A 19761-nucleotide genomic window follows, 5' to 3' on the forward strand; every position below is an offset into this window, starting at 1 on the left:
AACCCTCAACCCATCTTATTTCTTTTCTCAATATAACTGCCGAAATGTCTAAGTGTCTAGCTAGGATTGTTTGCCAAATTTCCTTGAAAAAGTCATTCAAACAAGAATTTAATGGAGCTACAAGAATTAAACTTAAAACTAAATAATAATAGGACTCAATTATAAAATAATTAATATAAACACTTCATAGATTATGCAACTTGCTATTTTGAGTATCTTTTAAGGGTCTATGTATCTTTTACTTACGGATCGTTTAATTCTTCTAAATTAAAGTTAGTTTACATATCTCTTCACTTAATAGCTAAATGTTATGGTGAAAGTATCTTTTAAATAAATAATAATTGTAGACTTTTGAAAATTATTTTTTGAAAAAAAAATTGGATAACTCTGTTATCCTCTTTGATTTTGGAGATGTATTTCATAATTTCAAAATACGTAAATATGGAAAAATAAAAATAAAAAAGTAAAAATACAAAAAAAAATATACGTATAATGTCATATGCGATATCAATTTGTTAATGTTTTAAACAAAGAAACCTTAAAGTTCTAGAAGATACATATATACCATTAACATTTTTGAAAAGTTAAGAGAAATTCGACAACATTGTCATTCATAAACACCGATACCATATCATGAAGAGAAGTGCCAAGTGCCCCCCTTCAACATATATATCTCTGCCTGCAAAATTTGACATATATTTTAAATAAGATGTGTAACTTTCTCATTATTATACATTTATACTTTAATCGACAGGAAAACCATGTATATTAATATTACCTTTCACGTCTCCTTAAATATCTGCCTACACAGTACACAGTGCTATTCTGTAACATATTATAGCGAGTTAGTACTAAATTAGTGAAATTATTGACTTAGATTAAAAGTGATCTATTTCAGACTTATAAGAATAAAAGAGCTACAAAATAAAAACAAAGATCTAAAACAAAAAAAAAATGTTTTATAAGAATGATGAAAAATATGTTACCCATCATAGGAATTTTAACTTATTCAAGAACGAAAGCTTAAATTCCTCTATTTGTTGCACATATCGACATGCCATTAAAACGATTGATGATGGTCACACAATTTGTGAAAACTGAAAAGGGTGTAATGATGATCAAGAAAGATGTTCTGTTTTTTTTGGTAACAAGAAAGATGTTCTTTTCTTCTTTGTAGTATGGATCCAAGGACATCAATTTATTAGTACTGCTTTTCTTGTCAGGTTGATGAACTATGTAGAAGGGGGATGTACATGTGCAAATCGGACAATTTACTTGTCCATGCCTCATTGATTTAAAATATTGCAAACAATTGTCTATTGAGTTAGTATTATTTATGTATGCGTATTATGAAATTTTTTTCTAACTTGTGTTAATATTATTGGTTAAATAATAATTTAAAAAAAATAAAAAAGAGATAAGGATACTAGACAGAAATCAGTTATGATGACTTTGATGACAGTTTTTTTTCTAATACGAATTCGTAATGTTTAACAATTTTGTCATATAACATTTTTATTGGTTAAATTAATCTGTTTGTCACTGAATTATTTAAGATTTTTGTTTAAGAAAAATCTGATACGTTTATAGTTTATAGCTAGTTAGATTCATCAGCTTATAAATAATTTAGAGACCTGCTAAATAATTAAACTAACAATCCTAATCATTAGAATATTGTTTAAGAAACTAATTAAAAAAAAGAAAATATTTATTATAAAAATGTTAGAAAAACATAATTTTTTTTATAAATAATAGAATTTATGCATTTTAATAAAAAAATTTATTCTTTTAATTCCTTAATCATAACGACATTTTGTGAAAAGGATGTAACGATCTTGAAGAAAGATGACCATTGGAGTTTGGATCCGTGGAGATCAATTTAATAGGACCGTTTTCCTGTCTGGTTGATGAAGGCATGGAGAATGGAAAAGTACGTGTGCAACGAAAGAGGGAAAATTACTTGTCCAAAAAGAAATGTCGTTGATTTAAAGTATTATAGACTATCATTTTTAGAGTTACTATTATTTTCTGGAAAAAAATATTTACTATTCCATCGTGCTAAAATAATTAATATTATATTAAAAAATTAAAATGATAATTATAGATATATATTTTTTCTTATACGTTAATTATAATAAAAATACAAGAAATATTATTTATCTAGATTGGATGAGATATTAGTATTATATTTCATGGATGAACTAGTACACTTGTGTTTTCATTGAAAATAACATAAAAATATTGTATTTATGAAATAACACCAAATCTTGCTAGTAAATTTAATGTGAATAAAATATATTTTTTCTCATAAATAAAAATATATTTAGAATTTATTATTATAAAATTGAAATGTGTTATTTTTTAAACTCAGACATAGATTTAAATAAATTTAAATAAATAATAATGATTTTTTTATATTAGTTATATATATATATATATATATATATGATATTTTTATACTTTTTTTACATACTTATGTATATGATCGATATAAAAAATAATGTACATAAGTTTGGATTTCCAAATCTTACTTCGAATAAAAAAATAGATATATTTTAATTTTGTGAACACAATAAATATACTATAAATTTTTGAGGAAGAATTTTGAATATTTTGATGAAGACAAAAATATATTTTAATAATTTAATGTTGTATTTGTTTTTTCTTTGATGCCTTGTTCATACTACTAAATTAAATTTGCGCCAAGTGTTTGGTAACTCTTGATGATAAATGGCACAAGATGGGCAAATATTTTGTTGAAGTAAAGTATTGGTGTTTTGGTCAAATGCTCCACCATTCAACACTACAAACAAAAGAACGTACTTAATCCCAATTAATGCGCCATCATAGAGGCAAGAGGTCCAATTTGCAACACTCTTTCATTTTAGCCGTCTTCTGACCTATCAACTACCTACCATTCAAATCAGTGAACGCTAAATCAAACAACTATTCTACAGTTAAAACACATATTAGCACTCCTAAAACCACAGCTTAACTATTTCTACACCTTTTCAAAACTTCTAGATTGTATCCAAACAACATAAAAATAATAGTCTCCCTCTAAATCACCATAATTTTAAAAAATACATTCTTTTTTATGAAACATGGATACAATCTTTTAGATGATTTTGATACAATTATTGGATTACAACCTTAATAACCGATATTCAGCAAATTTTCTTTGTGAGTTTCATCTAAATTTTATTTAAAAAGTAATACTAAAAATATTATAAGAGTTACATCTAAATTTTATCATTTTTTTTATTGAATCATTATTCTTTAAATTTTAGGTCAAACTATATGTTATATGTCTTTTTTATTCAGTCTTTTAAGTCTTATTTATCTTTTTTTTTAAGATTGAAGAATTGTGTATCTTCTCATTTTTAGATTGAACTATGTGAATCTTAAAGTTACCAATGATCTAAACCGACTAATCACCAAATACCAAACTCACTTTCAAAATGTCTCTCAGAACCTCAACTTATGAGTGAAGAAATGTGTTGTTATATAAAAATTTGTTAATTAAGAAGATAAGATTTACGATAACAAGAGATCTTCCATAATTCGAATCACTGCCTGAATTTTGTAAGAGAGTCTAAACTTGTGTAACTTCAACACCAATAGACATAAATAGAGTAAAAAAAGTGAGTCTGAATTACATTGAAAATCAACACGAGGATGAATAATTGGACATTTTTATTTTTAGAATAATATAATGAGATATAGATAACATTGCATCATCATATTTTTATGGCTTAAATATATTTTTATTTTTAGTAAATATTTGATTATTTATTTATTTATTTATACTTTGTGTTGAGTTTCTAATAAAAAATATTTTTATTTTTTGTTATTGGTATTTTTTTTAATCTCTAATAAATTAATATATTTTGAATATGCTTTCTAATAAGTTAAAAATTTTTATTTTAGTTTCAATTAATAAAAAATGAAAAATATTTATCATAGAACAAATATAAACTTTATTAATTTATCACGAACAAAAATAAATACACATGACAAAAAATAAAATTATTATTTTATTAGAGATTTATCGCAAAACAAAAATTTGTTAAAAAGAAAATACAATAATCGAATATGGATTAGGGATAAAAATATATTTAAGAATAATAGCGTATTTTAATTATTTTTTTATGACTAGTAGTTAAATGTATTATATATACAAATAATAATTTTCTTAAAAAAGAAAATGGTAAGCACTAGAAGGCGAGTGAAGAAGAAATCAAACTTGCGGACTCGTTTGGCCTTGTTCACAGTTAAACTCTTATTCCGTATTATTTTCCTCTTCTCACGAAAACTAGCGTTCTCTTCTCTTCTATTCTCTCTCTCTGAATTCTGATTTTGGATCCGAAACCACCAACGACGTCGTTGCATCACCTCTTCCTTGTCGCATTCGATTTCCGCATAGTTCTCTATTGCCGACGACGATTCAATTCCAATGGCGACGGAGCAGTTAATGTCCGGCGGCGGCTCCCGCTACGTCCAAATGAAATCGTCTCCGCCGTCGTCTCCGCCAGCCGCGGCGGCCGAGGAGATGTCCTCGGTCCCGTCGTTCCGGCACAGCGGCGCCGAGGCCAATCGGATTTTCGAGGAATTGCCGAAAGCCTCCATAGTCTCCGTCTCCCGCCCCGACGCCAGCGACATCAGCCCCATGCAACTCTCTTACACAATTCAGGTTCAGTACAAACAGGTAACGTGCCATCTCTCTCTTCGTAAATTTGGAATTCTCAACAAAAAAAAAAAGAAAATTTTCTGATCGCAACCACTGAAGCCAATTGTGTGAACAAAAAGCGAGGGAAATCCAGAGGAAATGGATCCTAATCATCCCATATTTGAATCCGATTGCTTCTTTATACGCTGCGTTTTTATGTGTGCGTATATTTGTACGTACTTACGTATGTATTTGGCGAATTTATCGTAGAAGGTTTAATTTGAAGACGCCAGAACTGCATGATGCAACGTTTCCGCAGTTTGTTTGTATTCTACAAAAGACTTCAACTTAGTTAGCTTTTGACTTTTCCTTTTAATTTTAGTTTCCCCAAACAAAAGTTTCTGCTTTTGCGCATTCACTTTTGGCGTTCACCAGCTTTGTAGTTGTTTAGAGTTGAAGTGTGTGTAAGAATTCTTTTCTTGAACAACAACAAATAAATTGTGGTGTGAATAATATTTTTATACGTGTATTGGCCTTGCCTGTTTCGCTGTGGGCCTGTGGCTTGGATGGTTGGATGGGAGAACAACATTGGTTGTTGAGTATTTATTTCTTTTAGTCTTCCTTCCTACAGGAGGGTACTTATATGTCTCCTTTGCATTCCAGTTCAAGTGGGAGCTAACAAAGAAAGCCCATCAAGTATTTATTTTGCATTTCTCGCTAAAGAAACGTGCCTTTATTGAGGAAATCCACGAGAAGCAAGAGCAGGTGAGCAATGTTGTTTATATTGATTTTTGGTTGATTGCCTTATATATGAATGGATTTTGTGCATTTATTATATTATTTTTTGGTGATATCATTTCTATCTAGCTAAGTTTGGATTTTGATGTAATGTTCACTGAAACATTATATTAAAGGTTAAAGAATGGCTTCAAAATCTAGGAATTGGAGAACACACTGCTATGGTGCAAGATGACGATGAAGGTGATGATGAAACTGTCCCGTTGCATACTGAAGAAACTCATGAAAGTGCCAAGGACAGGTGATCCCCAATGTGCAACTTCTGTGGCGCACTCAATGATTGCAACATGTTACTCTGTGGTCTTAATATCCTATAAGTTGATTTTTTGTGCAGAGATGTTCCATCTAGTGCTGCTCTGCCAATTATACGGCCAGCCTTGGGAAGACAGCATTCTATTGCAGACAGGGCAAAGAGAGCAATGCAAGGATATCTGAATCACTTTCTGGGAAATATCAGTATTGTGAACTCTCATGAGGTATGCTTTGTGCACGAGCTTTTAAAAATATGTTTATCATGTTATAGAAAACATTCATCGATTCATTGTCAGTTCATGTGTCAGATATTTCTGATATACATAGAATGTTATATTTTGATGGTATGGGTAGGGTTATTTATTAAGTAAAAGTGTAGTTGTGTTTCTTTACTACACTGGCAATGTAATAACTTGATTTTGGATATTAGTTTCATTAAAAGGAAGCTAGATGCATGATGATTTCACCATAGTGAGGGTGGCGTGGGTCAAATGTACACACCCAAACTCCTCATGAGTAGAATTAATTAGTACTAGATTGCAAGCTAGTGACTTACTATTGCATCAAAACTCGCTCTGGGATATTAGTGTTATTGATAAATATCAATCATGCAAGTTTGCCAAGACACTGCACCTTTGCATGTGAAATCCATGCATCTGATTACCAGATTTGGCAGGGAAGGCTAACATCATGAATCTGTTTCAAATAAGGCTGACATGGTTCTTGTTGTGGTTCTAGTCTGGAAATAGCCTCTCCATTCTTAGGGCTAAGGTTGCATGTATAAGACCTTCCAAGACCCCACAATGGTGGGAGCTTGTGCACTGGGCTGCCTATTGGTTCTGTTAGGCTTGAAGTTTAACAAATTGTTGCCACTTTTTTTGGCTACCACATTTGTAAAACATTTTATTTTCAGTTGAAGTCCATGCATGCCTATTTATGTTTTCTTTATTAGCTGTTTTGTTGGATGTTTGATCTTCTCCATTTGATTTCTAGTTGAAACTGTGGTTTTTTTATTTTATGGTCACTAAACGCTTGTTTTTACTATAAGAAATTTTATGTTCTAGGTTTGCAAGTTTTTGGAGGTATCAAAGTTATCTTTTTCACCTGAATATGGTCCTAAGCTGAAGGAAGAATATGTGATGGTGAAGCATCTACCCAAAATCCAGAAGGATGATGATTCCAGAAAGTGTTGTTTGTCTGACTGTTTTAGTTGCTGTAATGACAATTGGCAAAAGGTATAGAATCCTGCTTTTGAAGTTGGTTAATATGCTTCACTTATCTTGGTGTTGTTCAATCCTTTTTTGGTAACTTTTATTATATTTTGTTGAACTTTCTATTAGAACTTTCCTGTCTTTATATGTGCAGGTATGGGCTGTACTGAAACCTGGATTCTTGGCATTGCTGGCAGATCCTTTCGATACACAGCCTCTGGATATCATTGTTTTTGATGTACTGCCTGCCTCAGATGGGAATGGGGATGGTCGATTATCACTGGCGAGTGAGATGAAGGAACGAAATCCTTTACGCCATTCATTCAAGGTGAGATGGGTGCTCTTTTTTCTCCATTGTTGCTTCGTAGTAATGTGCTTTAAAATAACACCAATTCATATGGTCTTTCTGTTGGTTTTATATCATATCTTGATTAAATCCTCAATTTGGTCCTTCAAAATTTTTCAGAACATCAATTCGGTCTTTGAAAGATCAGTGACATCAAATTGATGCTCAAATTATAATATTTGGTCAATGATATCAATTTGATCCCTGTAATTAGTAACTTTTGGAATTTAAAAGCTTTCTTTTGAGGACCAAATTGATGTAAATAATCTTTTGAAGACCAAATTGATGTTCCAAAATTCTTTCAAGGACCGAATTGAGTTTTATTCTTATGTAATTACTAGCCATTTGTGGTTGTTATTAGATGTATGATGATACTATACAGAGAAAGATGCCTTTTTAAATTGTAACACTTAACTGAGTATTATAGGTGACTTGTGGAATCCGGAGCATCAGAATTAGAGTGAAAAGTAGTAGTAAAGTTAAAGATTGGGTTGCTGCAATCAATGATGCTGGACTCAGGCCTCCTGAAGGCTGGTGTCATCCTCACCGTTATGGTTCATTTGCTCCTCCAAGAGGCCTAGTCGAAGATGGAAGTCAAGCCCAGTGGTTCATTGATGGACGAGCAGCATTTGAGGCCATTGCTTCTTCAATTGAGGCTGCAAAATCAGAGGTTTGTTTTTCCAGTGCCATAACATTCAAGCTCACTCATGACATACATACATGCACACCTATAGATAGATAGATAGTGAGCGAGAGAGAATAATGATTATTTTCAAGTTTCTGTTCAATGATTGAGAGATTCATGCAGATATTTATCTGTGGGTGGTGGCTGTGCCCAGAACTGTACCTACGGCGACCTTTCCACACTCATGCTTCGTCAAGGCTTGATAATTTGTTGGAAGCAAAAGCTAAGCAAGGGGTTCAGGTAACCTTTAATATGAGCTCTTACACAACGCTTTGCCATTTTAAGAGACTCATTTTTTTAATTACTTTTGTTTTTGAGTTGTTTAAAGAGATAATTACAACCATTCCAAGGATTTTAGTATGATGATGGCTTTCAGTCATCTTATCTGCATTTGCTTTCTAATGTATTAATGTTGTGTCTTTTACCAGACGACTACTTGTTGTCTGTTCCTGAATTTGTTTTTCATTGCAAAGTGTATTGTGTTTAGTTTGGGGTGTTGCCCAATATGTGACCTGACTTGAACCCTGGTTTGGCTGAAGCAAATGGATGTGGACCTGTAGATATGTTTGTGCATGTGTGTGTGGCATGAGGGTTTGAACATTGAGTGACTGCCCCTTGTAATCTTACAAAGTGAATATTTTGTCTTCACCCTTGGACATTGGCCTAAATTTCACTTTAGGTACAACAAGTTAAATTTTTGGTGTATTTTGCTTCTCCCAGTTTTCTGTATGCACACCTTGTTTCAACATTTTTTTTTCTTTTCTAAACTTTGAGTCATTGCAAAGTGCATGAAGCATGGATGCTTCAACAAAGGTTTCAAATCCATTTAAGCTATGTATTGAAACTTGTAAAAAAGTTTGCTGTGTCACAGTGTCCATGCTTTTACTTTGTACCATATGCTTGCCAAAATCCATGGATTTTGCGTAATTAGGTAGGGAGGGATGACGGTTTGTTGGATTCTTTGAATTGCATAGCATAGTACAAACTTTGACATTTGTGAAGATGGATCAACAAAATTCTGTTATTGATCTCCCCTTTCTTGGTTGAAGGTACATACTATATAGAACTGTAGTTTTCCATAAATGTTTTTGATATCATAATGGAGAGTAGATTAATTGAATTATTTTATTACTTAATAGCTGATCAGTACAGTCCTTATGATAATCAAGTAGTTACAAAGGTACTCAGCTGTGATGTATGCCACTGGGACAATGCATGTTCCAATTGCTTTATTTCCATGTAAGTGTCAAGATTTACATGACTTTTTAATGCAGATTTACATGAATTTTTTAATGCAGATTTACATTCTTCTCTACAAAGAGGTGGCTCTTGCTTTGAAAATAAACAGTGTTTATAGCAAGAAAAAGCTTCTTAGCATTCATGAGAATGTGAGGGTATTACGCTATCCTGACCACTTTTCTACTGGTGTTTACCTGTGGTATGCAATTACCCAAAACTTTGCATTTAGTCTTATGGTTTTATAACAAACTTATGTTTTTTTTATCAAACATTATCAATTATACTTCACTTTTGTGGTTTCTTATTTGTTTGTGATTATTATACACAGGTCGCATCATGAAAAACTAGTCATTATTGATAATCATATTTGCTTTATTGGTGGACTGGATTTATGCTTTGGTCGTTATGACACATCTGAGCATAAAGTGGGAGATTTCCCTCCTCTAATCTGGCCTGGAAAAGACTATTATAACCCAAGGTAATTTTTGTGAATAGAAAATAAAATCACAAAGATGCTTTGTAGGAGTTTGTTTGGCCATGCTGTGAAATTGATGAAAGACTGTTATACACACTTCTATTGTTTGGAGAAATAATAGAAGAGTGTATATGTGCCAGTAGTAGCTCAAAATCTGTTGTTAGAGAGTAGTAAGAAAATGTTTGCTTATATTATGCATTTTTTTGGTTTAAAGGAGGGGAGGGGAGGGTCTCCTGATTTGGTTTACTAGGGTAGAGGATGGAAAATAAAATCTTAGGACAATTTAGTCTATACACAGTCCAAGACTTATAAATTATTTCCCCTCCGCCCCATATCCCTCTTATATTGGAAGGGAGACACAATTGGGAGGGATGGATTTTGACCCCTCATTTCTCCTCCCCTCCAACCAAGCATTGTTAAGGAGCAAAATCAGAAACCAGAAAGAAAAAGCTTTTTTGAACTAAGTTGTTTCTTTCCAATCTTGTTTTATAATTTTTATTTAGACATGTTTTTTTTATAAGTAATTCTGAAAAATTTATAGTTCTAAAGATTTCAGTTATTAAAATTGAACATATATGTCTCATGGAAAATGTTCCTCTACACCCAAAATCTTATGCTTATCTTTACACCTAGCAATTTTTTGGTCAAAAAGAGAGGAAGAGACAGGAGTTTGATATGATTTTCCCCCCAAAAGTGGTAGTTGTTTATATGTATGTGTGTAGGTGCTGAAATAATATTGTTGATGTTTCATATAGTGCATTTCCCATTTGTATTCAAATTAACCTCAATGCTTCATTTAATTCACTTTTCAGTTTTATTCTAGCAGAGGCAATATTTGACATGGAAAACACTTAAGAATCCCAAGAACAATCTGATTAGGGATAAAATAGTGTATGTAGACAGTCGACATATGATCTCTATATACATTAGTGTTAGTATTAATTACAATGATTTGATCCTAATTATACAGGTATACAATTCTATATTAGTTCCTAAGATTGGTCCTAACATTTTACACATAGATATGATATGCTACAATAAATATCTATGAAATTCCAAAGAAAACAATTGGCAAGCTTGCACTTTGAATGTGTTAAGATGTCATTCATCATTAATTAATCATAGACAGCTCTTTCCTGCTGAACGTTAGTAATATATTCATTTTCAATTTTGACAGAGAATCTGAACCTAATTCATGGGAAGATACAATGAAAGATGAATTAGAACGTGAAAAATATCCTCGTATGCCTTGGCATGATGTTCATTGTGCCCTTTGGGGACCACCTTGCCGTGACATTGCTAGGCACTTTGTTCAGCGATGGAATTATGCCAAGGTTAGTCTTATTTTGCAGTTGCATTGAAGTCTTGAAGCATTCTGGTCCTATTCCTATATTCCCAAAATAGGAAATAATATTTTTTTTATTAACATCAGAGGAACAAAGCTCCATATGAGCAAGCAATTCCATTACTTATGCCTCAGCATCATATGGTTATTCCACATTACTTGGGAAGAAGCAGAGAGATACAGATTGCAAGTAGGAACATTGACAATCATAGAGTTCTCAAGAGAGAAGATTCATTTTCCTCATCTTCCCAAGACCAAGATATTCCTCTACTTTTGCCTCAGGAGTCTGATGGGTTGGATACTCATGAAGGAGACCAAAAATTGAATGGGGTAATCTCCTTTTCACATCAGCTTGACAAGCCAAGAAGGATCAGCAGTGGTCTTCCATTCTCGTTCCGGAAGGCCAAAATTGTAGCAGTTGGCCCAGATACACCAATGAAGGGCTTTGTAGATGATCTAGATTCTGAGCATGATCGTGAGAAAATGTCTCTTGATAGAGTGGCTCATATTGATTTACAAAGTACAAATCCAGAATGGTGGGAAACACAAGAACGGGGTGACCAAGGAGGTTTTGCTGAAGAATCAGGACAAGTTGGTCCTCTTGCTTCCTGTCGTTGCCAAGTGTGTTGCTCTCATGACCTACTTAAATATAATTGTCATTGACCTGTACGATTTTTTCTGTCATATACCTTTTATATGTTCATCTCATCAAAGGTTCGTTAAAATGTAATAATGCTATTTTTGTCGTTAAATATTAGTTATTGAGAGAAGCCTGATATTTTTTGGTAACCCCTGGCTTTGATCCATTTTTTTAAAACATAAAGACTAAAATCCATGTGAAATTAGTGATATTTTATCTTGCTGGAATTATTAAATTCCACGACAGTGCATTACATTATCTTATTTCTTTTGTTCTCGTCACTTTTATGCTGCCAATTTTTCAACATAGGTTGTTGTATTTTCTCTCATTAAAATAACCAAATTGATAGGTTATTAGGAGCGTAAGTCAATGGTCTGCTGGAACAAGTCAAACTGAAGAGAGCATCCACAATGCCTATTGCTCTCTTATTGAGAAAGCTGAATACTTCATCTACATTGAGGTATTAAATAAACTTCCTCCGTATATCTCTGTTGAATTACAACTTTTTGAAGATTGATGGTTTTGCAGATGATTATACCAAAAGTGGTTTTACATTGTTATAATAATAAATCCATTTAAAAAGCCTGCTAATAGATTGAAATTAAGTATGAAAGAGCATGGATACTTATTACCTGAGATACCATGTAGTTATTGTCTAAAGTAACTAAAATGATACTTGTCACATCCTTAATCTGTTCTGGACCTTTTTCTGACTGTTCCATTTCATCTCTGGGAGCATATTCCAGAATCAATTTTTTATCTCGGGTCTTTCTGGAGATGAGATGATACGGAATCGTGTGTTAGAAGCTTTATATCGACGGATTATGCGAGCTTACAATGACAAAAAATCTTTCAGGGTTATAGTTGTCATACCTCTCCTGCCTGGCTTCCAGGTTCCGATTAATTTTATTCTTTTATTCTGTTTCAACACTGTAAATATTGCTTTTGCATGAATGTTAGACTGATTTCTCAGTTATCTAGGGTGGTCTTGATGATAGCGGTGCAGCATCCGTGAGGGCCATAATGCATTGGCAGTATCGAACCATTTGCCGGGGGCAGAATTCTATCTTGCATAATCTTTATGAACTTCTTGGTTCTAAAATACATGACTACATCTCTTTTTATGGCCTAAGGTCTTACGGTAGACTCTCTAATGGTGGCCCTGTGGCAACCAGCCAGGTATTCTTTCGCATCTGTCTATGGTCATATACAGAGGTAGTTTCAGTCAGCTTAATGATATGCACTTTTTGCAGGTGTATGTTCACAGTAAAATCATGATTGTTGATGATTGTATTACTTTGATTGGATCTGCTAATATTAATGATAGGAGCTTACTTGGCTCCAGAGATTCTGAGGTACAGTTCCATACCCTTTTCTGCTCATATGCTGCACGAGTTTGATTAGGGGTTTAGATTACTACATTCTCTATCTCATTTTATGAATCTTCATTGAATTAATTTTCATCAATGCTAATTTTTATGTTACAGAAACAAGTTAGTTGATATTGTTGAATTTAGAGGGGGAGAGGAGAAAGATAGAATAAAATGTTTTAGAGAGAATTGAGAACGGGACTGCTTTCTTGTTCAAGAGCGTGCTTGTGTACATAAAGAATTAGAGATTATACATAGCATTCATATACGTAGACTCTTAGTAGACTTAGTGGAGACTATTTTCCTTGACTTATATTAATTGAGTGCAACTTCCTGATTACTAATTCCCTCGAACACCAAGTGCATTTTATCATATGATACATGAATGTACTATTTCCTAATCCAACTGATATCTAGTTAGCTTTTCTTGTCTGTATATTTTATTGGAAAATTTTAGACTGCAAATTTAATCCTCGATGTTGATAAACTTTGAATTTCCTTCTTCATATCATCAGTTTGACATAAATGTGATGCTCACAAATTTGAGGGAACACCTTAAAATAAAATATTAACTAATGAAAGAATAATTTCAACTGACAGGTATATCTTATTGCCAACACCCTTTTTCTCACTTTTAAAATTGTGTATTGAATACATAGATTGGTCTGTTAATTACTATTTGCTGTAGTTTTTTAACTTATATTTGACTTTTTAAAGTAATTTATTAATGCATAATTACTGTACCCCTTTCTGTTCCTTTTATCATCCCACATATGGATTTCAGATTGGTATAGTTTTAGAAGACAGAGAGTTTATTGGTTCTTATATGGATGGAAAGCCTTGGAAAGCAGGAAAGTTTTCCTTGACCCTCCGATTGTCATTATGGTCTGAACACTTGGGTCTCCCTATAGGAGAGGTTAGTGACTTTTCATTCTTTAGTGAGTAGTTGTTTCATGTGCCTGATTTGTAATGGCTAATTTAATATATTTTCCTTAGGTCAATCAAATAATGGACCCAGTTGTTGAATCTACTTACAGGGATATTTGGATGGCAACAGCAAAGGTAATTAAGAAAATAGAATGTTAATATTCATTGCTATTTTGACCTGTTTTTATATGAATAAATGGTGTTTTAACTTTTAAGGGATATATTCTTATAAAATTACTTTTACATGAACATTTTGATTCGTGAAATTCATTCTTCTAAAATTAATTTTTACATAAATAATTATCTTTTAAAAGTGGCCTTTGCCCTTTTGATTATATCATTGCCCTTCCATCAAGTTTAGGATTGAAGACCAGAGTTGATTGTAGCTGTGATACAGATTTGCCTTTTCAATTTGTATGTGTTTTTTTTGAGGTTTCTTTTCGTTTCATTTTTGTTATTTTGGCCAAGTAGTAAATTACCTACTTCAACTTTTGGCAAATTGCCCCTGATGTTTTTGCTTTGGCAATTTTCCCACTTCAACTTTACACTTTTAGTAACTGAAAACCATTTCTAAAATTTTAAGTCTCATACAACACAGTCTCGTACAACTTCACTTCGAATTTCTTAATGCTAGAAAGTATTTGGTTAGGAAAATATGAAATAAATACAATGATATGTTTGGAAAAAAAAATAATGTAACTACAAAGAAAAAATTGTATATTGTCAAATGTTAAAAGTTTGAATGAGTAAACCACAAAAAATTAAGACTTGAGGTAGCAATTCAGGAAAAATTTAAGGTTAACATTAACATGGGTATTTGCAATTTAACCTTTTCTAAAACATTTTTGTTATTTTAGGAGGATATCATCTAGTCTTCTAATTTGTATTTTCATAGATTGTATTAGAAAATGTTCAAATATATTTTCTGCCCTCTCAATTACTGATTTATCGGCAAAAGGTATGTGTTCATTAGTGCAAGGCAGTGCAGTGAATCGTTTTGAAAAAGGGGCAGGGAAGATTAGAGAAGTTTCAGGAAACGAATTCCTTGTAAAATATTCATTGTTTAGGAAATACTAATCACTTCACTACTCATTATCATTTGAGTGATTAGTTCCAAAATTGAAAATATTTTTGCAGGGTCACCCCCCGCTTTTGTTGTTCTTCCTAAGGATTAAACTCATGAGCCATACCGTCATACCATGAAATTATGAGAAATGGTAGCTAAATGGATTTTAAGACAAGAAACTCACATTTCAAAGAACCACTTTTGTTCTATGCTATAGCCAGATTAACAATGGAAGCAATATTTATGAAGATTGATGGAGAGGCACTGAAGGAAACAGAAAGATCTACTAATGTTTTGACGTGGGAGAGGTGTATGGTAGGGTGCCAAGAGAAGTCTTATGGAAGGCTCTAGAGAACAAAAGTGTTTGTATGATAGGGTTACAGCTAGTGTTGGGGTCACTTAAAATTGCCTAGATCACATCGAAAGTCTACTTTGTCTTATCTTTTTACCTTAGTTTTGGATGTGCTTGCTAAGCATATCAAAGAGCCAATTCAACAAACATGCTTTCTGCAGATGTATAATGCTAATGGGAAAGTCAAGAGAGGGGAATAAATGTAAACTAGAGTTGTTGAGAAAAGCTTGGGAAGCACATGGTTTTTGATTAAATAGAAGTGGAATGGAGCATTTGAAAAGTAAAAAGGCGCACACTGACAACTAGCTTAGACTTAAAAATTGAGGATCTTACTATTCCAAGTTACTAGTTTGGAGTATTTTGAATGTATTATACAGGCAAATAAAGATATTGAGGGAGTTGTAATTCAAGTTAGGTGAGGTAAAATGGAGAAATGTCAGAGTCCACTGATGTTATTTGTGATAGAAATATCTTGCGAAGAAAATTTTCCCACTGTGAGAATGCTATCTGGCATTAAATGTCGGGTGGTAAAATGTCCTCAAGAGCATAAGCTCAGTGTTGAAGAGATGAGGAGGCTGTTATGGGTTAGTGGCTTGTGGACATACAAGACATGATAGGATTAAGTAATAAAGCATATAGTAAAAATAGAGGAAGCAATTGAAGAAAATATGGTAGACCCTTAAGTTGTTTCTCTGCATGAGTAGACTGATAGAAGCCCTTGTAAGTTGAAGGACTAAGGAGAGTTGGATCAAATGGAGGATAGTCTTCTAAGTTAAAAGTAAAGGGAAATTGAGAAAAATTCTTGTCGAAATCATTAAAAGGACAGACTTAAGATCTAAATTAACTTGCTAATGATTTTCCAACAAATCTAACTGTCAGTCCTTAGTGTGGGGAATGAAAGACAATTGGAAATGACATCTCTGATCTGCTAAAAGACCCAGGTCGATAGTATGTGCTTGAACTTGATGGCATGGAAATTTTACAGTTACCCATTCTCTCCCAAAGCCCTTTTAGGGGGCAATGCTTGCTTCAGGAGTCTGACATTGTTGTCAGATTACACTTTAGCTCAATCACCTTGGGACTTATTTAGGTCGCATTACTATTTAGTTGTACAAGAGATTTATGATTGGATGTTCTACGTTTTAAGCGGTTAGTCATGTAAATGATTCAGATAGATCATCTTTTCTTTCTGTTTATGTTTCCAAATATTTTCTAGGTGATTGAATACCCTAGATCTTATGCTGTTTCTGAATAACTGAACATGAAATGAGACTTCAATAATAATAATAATAATAATACTGATTATTGTCCTTGGATACGTTTTACAGACAAATACTACAATTTACCAGGATGTCTTTTCTTGCGTACCTAATGATCTGATACATACCAGGTATGTTGTAATAATTATCGCCCATCTTACATCTTTTGGTGAAACTTCCCCATTGTCTTGCACTAACATCTATTTTAAACCTTATGTTTCTGCAGATTTTCTTTCAGACAAAGTGTGGCGTTTTGGAAAGAAAGAATTGGTCACACAACCATTGATTTAGGAATAGCCCCAGAAAAATTAGAGTCCTATCATGATGGAGGCATTAAGAACACCGATCCCTTGGAGAGATTAGCATCATTGAAGGGTCATCTCGTCTCCTTTCCCTTGGAGTTCATGTGTCAGGAAAGTCTAAGACCCGCTTTTAATGAAAGCGAATACTACGCCACTCAAGTTTTCCATTGAGGATGTCTGCGAGTATATAACACATCTTGGGTTTTTTCTTTTTCAATTTTTACAGGGAATTTGTAATGTAATACTTGCAGAATTCCTTTTTATTACAATTCTGCAAGTGAGAAAAAGAAAAGGGGGGGTGGGGGGGGGGGGGGGGGGGGGGGGCAGACAGGGTATAATCACGATGTTCTTGTATAAAGAATGTATCTGTAACTGCTCACTGTAAAAAGAACATCAGTTTAATTTTTATAGGAAAAAAAATCAGTTCAATAATATAACGCCGATATTTGTTATCAGATATTTTTCTTTTCCCCCACTAGGGTTGTTCAATTCGAACCAAATTAATCTGTGGCGAATTGTTCCAACTTGCATTTACAATTCGGGCATACTGAATCAAATTGTTTGAGGCGGTTCCAATTAAACTTCTCTGAACTGTCCTTTGAACCGGTCCAAACTGCTTTGAATTGATCTGAACTGATCTAAACTGGTTTGATCTGTTTTTAAGGGCCATTTATTTTGAAAAAAAATAATTTTTTATTTTCACTTTTAAAAATGATTTGACTGCATATTATTGAGTAAAAAGATAAAAAAATATCTTTATATATGTCACATCCGATTAGTTTTTAAGGGCCATTTATTGAGTAAAAAGATAAAGTATGTCAAATGCACCATGGACCAGGTATATCAAATGTCATTTACTCAGAAAATATTTTTTATTTTATTTTCACTTTTAATTACAAAAGCACCACATTATTTTAATTTTGCTTCTCATTTTTACAATGATTTATGTTAGAATACGTTTCTTATACTACGAATGTCAAAAGTTAAATATATTTTATTTATCAAAATAATGATTTTATAGTAGAGATTGTGATTTATGAATATTAAAGTCTTGGTCACAGTGGTTTAGAAAGGCTATCTTGCACTTTCTGATGCTTATCCCGTGTGCAGTTCTTTTTGGTTAACTCTTCGGTTAGCAATTTTTAATAGAAACAGTTCAATTTGAAAAAACTGAATCATACAACAGTTCAGTTTAGTTTTTATTGCAAACAGTTCAATATCAGTTCTTCCCTTAAAACTCTAGGAGTGGGAAACTGCAAATCACTTCAAACTCTACCAAAGCTTCCCCATTTCCTTAAGACTGTATTGTTTCCTTCAGCGGCTGTTGAACAACTAGCGGAAAACAGGAAAAAGGTTCTGTTCTTGAATTGCTTGAAGTTGGATCAACAATCTCTTGAGTCCATTGCGTTGAATGCACAAATCAATGTGATGAAATTTGCAAACCAGCACCTCTCTACAGCGAATCACGATGATATTGAAAATTACAAAGATTATGATAAAAAACTTCATTCTTATCAAGTTCTTTACGTGTATCCAGGAAGTAGTGTTCCAGAGTAGTTGGAGTATATGACAACAAAGAATTATATAATTATTGATATCTCTTCTGCTCCACCTTCTCCTCTGGCAGGCTTCATTTTCTGCTTCATCCTTGGTAAGTATGGACGTGAATGGTTTGAAACAATTGAAGCTAACATCACTATAAGTGACGATGACGGTGAAGGTAAAAATGACAGTGTCAAAATGAACATAGATCATTGGCATGTCAAAATTGAATCAGATCACGTGTGTGATGTACGACCTAAGATGATATGCCTTTTTTAAATAGCAGAGGAAAAAATCAAACAAGGTTCAAAATTGAAGTTGCAATGATGATTCAACCCTTATACGAAGAAAGGTTTTTACTACCGCAGCAGGTCTTTAAAGGATTCGGGGTCAGCCCAATAAGCACCTCAGCATATAACAGTTTCATTCAACAAATGGAATTGCGCGACTCCATGCATCAATTTCATTAACCGAATGGAATTGGGCTGTGCCTGGTAACATCCCAGGTATTTTCTTCCTGTGGTTTTCAACGAAATATTTGATTTAGAAGAATGCATATTATTTCATGCTATAAGAACTTAATTGGTTACAACATTCAAGTTATTAACGTGAGCTCTTATAATTTGAAGTTATAATATGGACCTGCTAAGTTCTTAAACAAGCAACTATAAGTGAGGATTACTCAAAAGACAATAGTATACATGTGTTCTCAAAACTACCAAGGAAGATACTAGTATGCATGTATTGTTATTGGTAATGAATATGATCCTAGGTAGTCCAAGAGATGATTAGAATTTTTTTTTTTTTCAAAAAAGAAGTAATGCACATTACTATTGCCAGTTTGCATGGTTTTACATGTACTGGGTTAGATATATATTATGAAACAGGAAGTTTTGGTCTTATGTTGGTGTTATCTAGATTTTTGTAGGGAAATAGCAAAGCAATAAGCTCTTACCTTCAGCATCACCTTTACCTCTTACTGAAACACAGTATTGCTTAAGCTGTGACACTTTCCCTGGCTCTGGCATTCTTTTGAATATTGATCCATACATTACCTGGTATTGTTCATGTGTATTCCTGTCATAAACTCTTTTAAGTTGTAAAAGTGTCATGATATATTTTCTTATTATATAAAAGTAAATTTTATTTGTTCATCTTTCATTTTGTTATTTTTAAGGTTGGCTGTCAAAATAGATCACTTGATATGGTCTAGTATAAAAGATTTAGGAGAAGACTTATTTAAGGAATTCAAACTCATGTATTCAACAGCTCCCATTTTTTCT

The 19761-nt window shown here is 32.9% G+C and overlaps 1 protein-coding gene and 1 pseudogene across 2 annotated transcripts; both read left to right on the top strand.

The window, feature by feature from the left end:
- Positions 1 to 4225: 4225 nt before the first annotated feature.
- LOC100780514 (phospholipase D zeta 1) lies at positions 4226 to 17368 on the top strand. Of its 2 annotated transcripts, none has more exons than XM_003546322.5 (20): positions 4226 to 4708; positions 5333 to 5434; positions 5584 to 5708; positions 5802 to 5943; positions 6784 to 6954; positions 7085 to 7258; positions 7704 to 7946; positions 8085 to 8201; positions 9260 to 9399; positions 9529 to 9678; positions 10853 to 11009; positions 11108 to 11641; positions 12010 to 12120; positions 12407 to 12553; positions 12642 to 12839; positions 12914 to 13015; positions 13815 to 13946; positions 14027 to 14092; positions 16704 to 16765; positions 16861 to 17368. In XM_003546322.5, the coding sequence occupies exons 1-20, from the start codon at positions 4457 to 4459 to the stop codon at positions 17105 to 17107; spliced, it is 3372 nt and encodes a 1123-aa protein (XP_003546370.1). In that variant the 5' UTR covers positions 4226 to 4456; the 3' UTR covers positions 17108 to 17368. The 2 variants fall into 2 exon arrangements, with proteins under 2 accessions (XP_003546370.1, XP_006597736.1); XM_006597673.3 differs by having other exon boundaries at positions 4681 to 4708; positions 5609 to 5708.
- Positions 17369 to 17765: 397 nt separating this feature from the next.
- On the top strand, positions 17766 to 18948 carry LOC112999580 (uncharacterized; annotated as a pseudogene).
- Positions 18949 to 19761: the final 813 nt, after the last annotated feature.

This window comes from Glycine max, chromosome 15 (genome assembly GCF_000004515.6).
Source record: "Glycine max cultivar Williams 82 chromosome 15, Glycine_max_v4.0, whole genome shotgun sequence".
NCBI classification, from domain to species: Eukaryota; Viridiplantae; Streptophyta; class Magnoliopsida; order Fabales; family Fabaceae; genus Glycine; species Glycine max.